Here is a 9,814-nt window from a genome sequence, read left to right as displayed (position 1 = left end):
GTTGAAAGCAACTGCTGAAACTTATATCTTCCTTTGTGTTGCTTCAATGCCTTTATTTAGAATCTATTGCTTTATGAGTTAACTCTTATGCAGGACTTTTGACGCTTGTCTTGAAAGTATTATTCATGAAAAGTTTTGCTATATGTTATCTATTTGTTAGCAACTATAGATCATTGCCTTGAGTCACTTCATTTATCTCATATGCTTTACAATAGTATGATCAAGGTTATGTAAGTAGCATGTCACTACAGAAATTATTCTTTTTATCGTTTACCTACTCGAGGACGAGTAGGAACTAAGCTTGGGGATGCTGATACGTCTCCAACGTATCCATAATTTCTGATGTTCCATGCTTGTTTTATGACAATACTTACATGTTTTGCTTGCACTTTATGATGATTTCATGCATTTTCCGGAACTAACCTATTAACAAGATGCCACAGTGCCAGTTCCTGTTTTCTGCTGTTTTTGGTTCCAGAAAGGATGTTCGGGCAATATTCTCGGAATTGGACGAAATCAACGCCAAACATCTTATTTTTCCCGGAAGCATCCAGAACACCGAAGGAGAGTCGGAGGGGAGCCAGGGGGGCCCCACCCCACAGGGCGGCGCGGCCAAGGGGGGGCGCGCCCCCCTACTGTGTGGGCCCCCCAGAAACCCTCTTGCGCCGCCTCTTCGCCTATTTAACCCCTCGCGACCTAAATCTTCGATACCTTTTGACGAAACTCCAGAAAGACTCCAGGGGCGCCGCCGCCATTGCGAAACTCCAATTCGGGGGGACAGAAGTCTCTGTTCCGGCACCCTGCCGGGACGGGGAAGTGCCCCCGGAAGCCATCTCCATCGACGCCATCGCCTCCAAAATGCTCCGTGAGTAGTTCCCCCATGGACTACGGGTTCTAGCAGTAGCTAGTTGGTATTCTCTCCTCCATGTACTTCAATACAATGATCTCATGAGCTGCCTTACATGATTGAGATTCATCTGATGTAATCGGTGTTGTGTTTGTTGGGATCCGATGGATGATACATTATGATTAGTCTATCTATAAAGTTTGTGAAGTTATTGTTGCTGCAATCTTGTTATGCTTAATGCTTGTCACTAGGGCCCGAGTGGCATGATCTTAGATTTAAGCTCTATAATTATTGCTTAGATTGTATCTACAAGTTGTATGCACATGTCACTGTCCGGAACCAAAGGCCCCGAAGTGACAGAAATCGGGACAACCGGAGGGGATGGCGGTGATGTGAGGATCACATGTTTTCACGGAGTGTTAATGCTTTGCTCCGGTACTCTATTAAAAGGAGTACCTTAATATCCAGTAGATTCCCTAGAGGCCCGGCTGCCACCGGCTGGTAGGACAAAAGATGTTGTGAGTTACCACTAGTGTAGATCGCTGGGAACCCCGGTCCATCTCTCATCATCGTATACTCGTTCTATATGTCATTGGAAGTAGTATCAACTATTTTCTGGTGCCATTGCCTACGTATTCTTATTCTGCCGTGTTATCACATTATTGCTCTCATATTACTGTTGCTTTCACATCACCCCTGTTACTAGTGCTTTTCCAGGTGCAGCTGAATTGACAACTCAGTTGTTAAGGCTTATAAGTATTCTTTACCTCCCCTCATGTCGAATCAATAAATTGGGTTTTACTTCCCGCGAAGACTATTGCGATCCCCTATACTTGTGGGTTATCAACCGCTCAGTCTGTTGAGTGTGTTTTTCTCGGATACAGTGATGAGCATAAGGGCTATCGCTGTTGGGACCCCGTTGGTCATCGGATGCGCATCTCTCGTGATGTCACGTTTGATGAGACGCGTCCCTTCTATCCTCGTCCCACCTCGGGTACTTACCCGGTGGATGATATCTCTTTTCTTCTTTTTCCGGATGCACCCCCTGCTATCCCGTCTCCTCCCCCTCCTAGTCCTGATGTGCCCCCTTCGGCGCCGTCCTCTCCTCCGTCTAGTCCACCTAGTACTCCTCGTTCTCCGGCTTCGGATCCTTCTGATGCTGTCCCTTCTTCCGCTTCTTCTGATGAGTTGTCCTCTGCTGATGACCTTCCCCCTTCGCGGCCTGTCCGTCAGCGTCGTGCTCCAGCTCGTTACTCTCCTAGTCAGTATGGTCTCTCTGTCGTTTCCGAGCCGACTTCTTATCGGGATGCCGAGCGTCATCCTGAATGGCAGCTTGCCATGGCTGAGGAGATCGCTGCGCTTGAGCGCACTGGCACTTGGGATCTTGTTTCTCCACCTTCTGGTGTTCGTCCTATCACGTGTAAGTGGGTCTATAAAATTAAGACTCGTTCTGATGGATCTCTTGAGCGCTATAAAGCGCGTCTTGTGGTTCGTGGCTTTCAGCAGGAGCACGGCCGTGACTATGATGAGACTTTTGCCCCTGTGGCTCATATGACTACTGTGCGTACCCTTCTTGTTGTTGCTTCTGTTCGCCACTGGTCTGTCTCCCAGCTTGATGTTCAGAATGCTTTTCTTAATGGCGAGTTGAGTGAGGAGGTTTACATGCAACCTCCTCCTGGGTATTCTGTTCCCGATGGGATGGTTTGTCGTCTTCGACGTTCTCTCTATGGTCTCAAACAGGCCCCTCGTGCCTGGTTTGAGCGCTTTGCCTCTGTGGTGACTGCTGCTGGTTTCTCTCCTAGTCTTCATGATCCATCACTTTTCGTTCACACTTCTCCTCGTGGACGTACTCTTCTTCTTCTCTATGTTGATGATATGATCATTACTGGTGATGATCCTGAGTATATTGCCTTTGTCAAGGCTCGTCTTTGTGATCAGTTTCTTATGACTAATCTTGGTCCTCTTCGCTATTTTGTTGGCATTGAGGTTTCCTCCACTTCTGATGGCTTTTCTATCTCTCAGGAAAAGTACATTCAGGATCTTCTTGCTCGTGCTGCTCTTGGGGATGAGCGCACAGTTGATACTCCTATGGAGCTTAATGTTAAGCTTCGTCCTACTGATGGTGATCCTCTTCCTGATCCCACCCGTCATCGCCATCTTGTTGGGAGTCTTGTCTATCTTGCTGTCACTCGTCCTGATATTTCTTATCCAGTTCATATTCTGAGTCAGTTTGTCTCATCTCCTACCACTGTTCACTATAGTCATCTCCTCCGTGTTCTTCGTTATCTTCGTGGCACGATCACTCGTCGCCTTTTCTTTCCCCGTTCCAGCTCTCTCCAGCTCCAGTGCTATTCGGATGCTACGTGGGCGAGTGATCCTACGGATCGTCGTTCGCTCTCTGCTTACTGTGTGTTTCTTGGTGGTTCGCTTGTTGCTTGGAAGACGAAGAAACAGGTTGCAGTTTCCCGTTCGAGTGTTGAGGCTGAGTTGCGGGCTATGGCTTTGTTGATTGCTGAGGTGACTTGGTTACGGTGGTTGCTTGCAGATTTTGGGGTCTCTATTACGACACCCACTCCACTTTTGTCTGACAGTACAGGTGCTATCAGTATTGCACGTGATTCGGTCAAGCATGAGCTGACCAAGCATATCGGTGTTGATGCTTTTTACACACGTGCACAGGTACAGGATGATGTTGTTGCGGTTCATTATGTGCCTTCAGATTTGCAGTTGGCGGATTTCTTTACGAAGACACAGACTCGAGCGCAGCATGATTTCTTACTCTCCAAACTCAGTGTTGTGGATCCACCATGAGTTTGAGGGGGGGGGGGGGGGGGTGTTAGATGTATATATCTGTATATTGTAGTTTCCCCATATATTAGGGGGCTTTCTGCATATGTCCACCTGTACATGTACTATATATTGTGGCCTTTGGCCCCCTGATAATACAACAAGTATATTGCCCTAACAAGGAGGAGGAGTGTTAAAATATATAGCTTAACTAATCTTTCCATCAGCAGACTTTTTAAAAACTTGCCTGGTGCATCAGTTCAATACTCAACTAGCACAGGGACTTCAGCACATGCCATAGCTTTTAAGGTTGCAGGGTCACTCACACCGTTGATCATCCTCAACGAAGGGCCTAGAAACACTCCGTTATCATCTCTACAAACAACACTTACAACAACAACCCCATTGACATTGATTTCATCGATCTTTAGAAAGTCGCACCTACTCCAGCAGCTCGGGCACGTTAACCTTGCACTGTAATAAAAAAATCACCAATTTTCCCTAGGTCATCAAGAAATCTTTTCACAAAATCATAAGTGCTAAAGAGGCTTTGAAATTGGTTCTCATCTAGTGATTTCCATCCGCCTATGTGAACCGTACATGCAGATGATTACCAACATCTTGGGGGGGGGGGGGGGTGATCGTATTCGACGAGTTTAGCGTCGGCGATGGCCGAAACACCTGTACGATCCGACACGTGGGCCATGGCCCACCACCCCCACCTCCTTGTCTCCATCTTCGTTTCCATCCCCATTCTTACCGTAGCTCGCCGTGTCGCCCTCCCCGCTGCAGCCGTCGGCCGGACCGCTTGTCTCCACCACCCGCGGACGGCATCGCTCCCACGTCTTCTCGTCGCACCACCCTCCTCGAACAGCCCCTGCCCCCGGTCTGCCGCCGCCCATACCTTCCTCTAAACCCCCCAACTCTGATGCCGGTGAGCACCCCACACCCCAAACCCTAAGCCCTATGTCGCCGACGAGCTACTCCCACCCACATCCCCACCCTAACTTCCATTCCTCGCCTCGCCAGCAAAACCGCGGCTAGCCGCGTCGTCGTCCCCGTCGTCAGCGTGTGCTCGCGTGGTGTTCTTCTTCCTCTCCGATCCCTTGTCTTCTTCTTCCTCTCACGTCTCTTCTTCCTCCTGGAGGCTGCCAAACAGGGCTGACCCACTTATCTGCTCGCTGTATAACATGACGTACCCGTGAGCGCACTAACGGGCGCAGCAGGCGTCAAATAGGAAACACTCATCTTGAGTGGCTGACCTAGGATATAATTTGTTGGGCGGCACGGCGACTTGGGTGTTCCCAAGGCCGACGGCATAAGCCCACTTAGTACTATGTACTGTAGTACAGTACTATTCAGCTTTCTGGCCCGTCGTTTACACAGTAAACTTAGAGCCCATCAACCCATCCCCGTCCCCGTCCGTCGCCGGCAAGTGCCGCCATAGTCCACCACCATGGCCACCGCGGCCGCCGCAGGAGTCTTCTTCTCAACGCCGTCCCCACATCCTATCCTACGCGCGGGACACTGGAATGCGCTCGTCTTCTTCCATAGGGATCATGTACTACCATCGCCCTCGCCCTCTCGGTCTCCGCCCCCGCCTGACCGTGGGCGCCGTCGGCCAACCCCAAAGTACAACAACGCATGTCATTCTAGTTTGGACGCGGGAGAAGAGGACGTGGACGGGGTCGAGCTTGCAGCGGTTCACGCGGGAGGTGGCGCGCGGCGGCGTCACGCACTTGATCTGATTCTGACGGCGGCGGAGGCACGAGGACAAGCGCAAGCTGTAGTTGCGAGATGAAATTCTGCTGGAGGTGCGCCTCCTGCTCGATTGATTGATTGCTTGACCTCGTCATCTTGCCTCAGCGCCGGTGAGCAATCTCGACCCCTTCTGTTTTGGTCTCCCCGCTTCTCGTTGGCCATGATTCGTCTTTGCTCCATTCACATTATTTATGGTACTTTTGTACTCCGTATGACCGTTATCTGTTCCGTGTTAACAGCAACCCTTGTTTTCATGTCAAAAAACAACAACAACATTGTCTTAATTTTTGGTGGCTGATTTCATCTACATATATATGGATATCAAAATTAAGCAGCAGACGCATGTCATTCTAGATTGCTGTGTTTGTCATATCTGATAATACATGTCACATAGTACAATAGTAGCAATTCAACCAATTGAATCTACTACGATAAAAAAACCAACTAATGCTACTCATAGAAACCTATACTGTGTCCAAGGTCGACTATCAGTTCCCTGTGGACAGCAGAGTTTACAGTTTCTCGTGTGCACCGGAGCATCTCTATGTTTGAAAAGACATGATTATACTTGGTGATTCAGAAGCACTTCTGAGTTCATTTTAACTGTCACATTGTTCTTTCTGATTGTTGCTAATCCTTTTTCTCGGAGGGGCTTGAAGGTTCCATATCCATTTGAAGATGAGCAGGAATCACCGATGATGATGGGCATGAAAACTGTGTTCTTCCTTGAAGAGAGTTTCATTCTCACAGCTGAACTAAGAAGGTATACTTCAAATATCGCAATTCAGATGCTTACTTTGCTATGTGTTTCTTATCACTGATGAGTTGACTACTTGACTTAATGTTTTAATAGATAGCACAAAGTGCTTGCATGTTAGCGCCACTCCTCCAGCTCTCTCTCTCTCTCCTCTAATGCCGGATGGATTTTAGTGTAGTCAGTTATCTCTCTCCCATTGGCCATTGTACATGTTTTATTCCATTTTTTTTATTTAGCATACCTAGAACCATGTCATTTTCATTGAGGACAAAGCGTAAGAGAGTGCGGATGACCAAACTTTACAAACACCCCAACAGCGCCAAAAAAGAAGAGAGTCAGGTTTTCGCATGTTTGTCTGTCAGTTACACTGTGCACCTGCTCTATGATTCAGTTGGATCCAGCGGCTGTCATCACAAGTTCACAATTTAGCGCTTCGGGAGTGCATATTGCGGCTAATCTTGTAATGTCAACTTAAGTACTTTTCACGCCATAATTGGCCACTTCCTGTAATCACCATCAACTAAACCTCGTGGCTTTGAGCTGGACTATAATTGTCAGAAAGGGAGAGGGAGGATAGGAGACAGTTGAATAAACCCTAAAAAAATCCTACCTTGCCTTTGTCTGCTGCTGCCCTTTCCCTTACTAAATCAGCTCATTTCCTTATTTCATTGTGATCTAGTTCAGATTACTGTGTTTAATATCCTCCTACCCAACAGTAGTCTGACAATTGGTATCACGAGCATCGATGTGGCCACAAAATACCCCCCCTCCCGCTCTCCCGTGCGTTCTCTGCTCACACCGATCCGGAGCATAAAGTTCTCTTTGCGAAAATCCCTTTCCAGATCCTGTGATGGCCAGAAGGAGTTGATTCTCGTCAAGCTCCTCCTTTCAAGATCACCTTTTCAAGCACGTACCAGGGGCCTATGAATTGCCCGATGATCCGTGGGAAAGATTGACGAAGGCGGCCACAAAAGCTCAATGCAGGCGCCAAAGCAAGATCCTCTTTACATGTTTGTTGGAATTTTTGGAAGGAGCACAACAGACACATTTTCATCAAATAATACTTACATGAGTAGGTGTATTTTATTGCCTATGAAAACATAGTTGTAGACCACAGTTTGGCGGCCACTTCTTTTCACTAGCTGCGTCTAGCGATTGAACTGGCGAGTAGTTTGGCTTCCTTATGGGAGGACTGAGCCTCCCCTCCTCTTTACTAGGAGGCTCAGCAATATCAAAGACGGCACCAAACCAATCTACACCTGCCTGATTTTGTACTGTTGTTCGTATTTTTCCTGATTGGTATAGCAGAAGTTACAATGGATCTATGGGCTGGTATGGTGGCTAGAGAAATACTAGAGAATAATAAAGGTTATGACATGTACTGTCAACTTGCGTCTATGTTCCATGTTAAGCAAGTAACCAAACCTGTGAAAGTTCAGTAATACAGATAGAGAAGAAAACAATGGTCATGAGAGTAATCTGGATGTAATCTAGTTGCTTTAATTTTTTTCATTCCATTAGGAGATAAAAATTGATAGTCTGGTAGTGAGGTTTGGTTACATATCGTTTCTCAATCATGACTCGTCATGATCCATGAACCGGTGAATAAGGAGAATGCATGTTTGGGCCTTAATCCAGTTTCTTTATTTTTTGTCTGGCACCAACCCCACTTCGAATTTTTTATTTTCCTTCTTTTAAGCAGGCATATATTTCTCCGTTGAAAAGTTCAATTGACGTTTTGGCACATACTCTTTTCTGCATCAAATACAAATTATACAATAAGGAAAAAAAACTGCCTATCTTAGGAAGCCCTTTAGAAAAAGCTGCGGGTAAAATAACAAGGAAATGCAACAACCATATGTTCTTTCCATACTTAGTCAATGCTACGTACCAATTGATGAAACGTGCCTCACAAAGTACAAGTTTATTTTTGAAGAAACTCACGTGGATGTATGTTCATCTCTGGAGTGATATATAGTGTTCTGTATAGCATAGCTCGCATAAGTCAGATACTGCATCTCGTGATCGGTCCCATGGGCCAGGCCATGGACGCCACATCTGAAACCTTGATACCTATCCAAGAGTTGGTGAGGAAGACAACTGAGAAACTCGAGGCCAATTTCTCTAAGATAGGAACCAAGATCCATAGGTTCCCACGAGGTCTGCGATTTGTCAGCAAACATGACCGCTACATCGCCCCGAGCTTTGTGGCCCTCGGACCGTACCACCATGGCTTACCGCAGCTGCAAGAAGTAGAGGAGGTCAAGCATGCAGCAGCACACTACTTCTGCATGCAGTCGGGCAACTCGATTGAGGAAGTCCACGGTAAGATCCTCTCTGTAGTAGGTGAAGCCCGTGGATGCTACTCTGAAGATGCGGTCTCGGGTTTCAGCCACTCCGAATTTGCAGCTATGATGTTCCTGGATGGTTGCTTCCTGCTCCGGTATATACATGACTTTATGTATGCAGAATCTGCATTGTTCTCAAATCGGGCAGTCCTATCCACAGGGCCTTGCATGTTGAGGGACATCTTTATGCTGGAGAATCAGCTTCCTTGGTTGGTGCTCGAGGTTCTCATGACCTTCACCGATATTCCTATGTGCCAGTTTATAGTTAGCACAGCGTCTACCTTTGACACCGGTTGGATTCAAATAACAAGGCTTCCTGAGAATGAACTCAAGAGGTACAGGCCACCACATCTCCTTGGGTTCCTCCGATACTATCTGATAGGCAACATGCCTCCGACTCCGAGGGTTCCGAGTTCGTTTATCAGAAAGTTTGCACTAGCAAGTGGTGCAATTGAACTCGCGGAAATTGGAGTCAAGCTAACGGCCAGTAATAAGAGATGGTTCGCGGACATGAGCGTCCAGAAAGGATACCTCGCCGGTGAGCTCTCCCTGACACCATTATTCCTGAACGACTACACTGCTAGCTGGCTCGTCAACATGGCGGGACTTGAAGCATGCACGTCCACCGGCTGGCCTTCTGATGGCTACAACATCAGCTCGTACCTCTCCCTGATCGCCATGTTGATGGACAAGGAGGAGGATGTGCACGAGCTGCGAGCTAAGCACCTCGTGCGTAGCTTCTTCAGCAACCAGGAGATGCTAGACTTGTTCAAGGGCCTCGCCTGTCACTTGCGCCTCGGCTGCGGCTACATCGTTATCTTGGAGAAGATTGATGAGTACAAGTGTGAGAGGCATGTGCGAATCGTCCTGCATAAGTTCTTCTACCACAACTTCAAGATCATTGTCGCCTTGCTCTCTGTTGCTAGCGTGCTCGTCGGCATCTTCAAAACCCTCCTAAGCCTCAACCAAAATTAATTAGCACTAGAATATTACAAGTGCATGTGTGCAAGTTGGGGGACTAGCTTTTGGGATGGTTGATTTTTGTATCCTGCCGCTTTCTTATGATGTGACGCTGTATTGTTGTAGTGGTTCTATCTGTGCACCACAGGATGCAAATGCTTGGTGAGATTCGTGCTCTCATCTGTCATGAAAAAATCTGGTGTGATGCTAATAATAAAATATGCCAGTTATACGTTCCCAATGGTGTACTTTTTAGAATACATAACTCATATATTATTGGTCTAATTGATGGTCAAAACAGATAGTAAAAATATGTGCAGCCTTAGAAACCGAGAAAGAGGGTGTACTTAGGAT

The 9,814-nt window shown here is 47.1% G+C and overlaps 1 protein-coding gene and 1 long non-coding RNA gene across 2 annotated transcripts; both read left to right on the top strand.

The window, feature by feature from the left end:
- Positions 1-6,049: 6,049 nt before the first annotated feature.
- LOC127314363 (uncharacterized) lies at positions 6,050-7,785 on the top strand. The gene is made up of 2 exons (XR_011748539.1): positions 6,050-6,158; positions 6,995-7,785. It is a non-coding gene; the product is annotated as an uncharacterized lncRNA (long non-coding RNA).
- A 400-nt stretch (positions 7,786-8,185) lies between these two features.
- LOC139829831 (UPF0481 protein At3g47200-like) lies at positions 8,186-9,475 on the top strand. Its single transcript, XM_071824185.1, has one exon. It carries the CDS (start codon positions 8,186-8,188, stop codon positions 9,473-9,475), a length of 1,290 nt encoding a protein of 429 aa, XP_071680286.1.
- The last annotated feature ends 339 nt before the right edge of the window (positions 9,476-9,814 follow it).

The sequence above is a fragment of the Lolium perenne genome, chromosome 7 (assembly GCF_019359855.2).
Source record: "Lolium perenne isolate Kyuss_39 chromosome 7, Kyuss_2.0, whole genome shotgun sequence".
NCBI lineage: Eukaryota > Viridiplantae > Streptophyta > Magnoliopsida > Poales > Poaceae > Lolium > Lolium perenne.
Note: the sequence above shows the minus strand (reverse complement) of the source record. Positions and strands in the feature narration are given on the sequence as shown.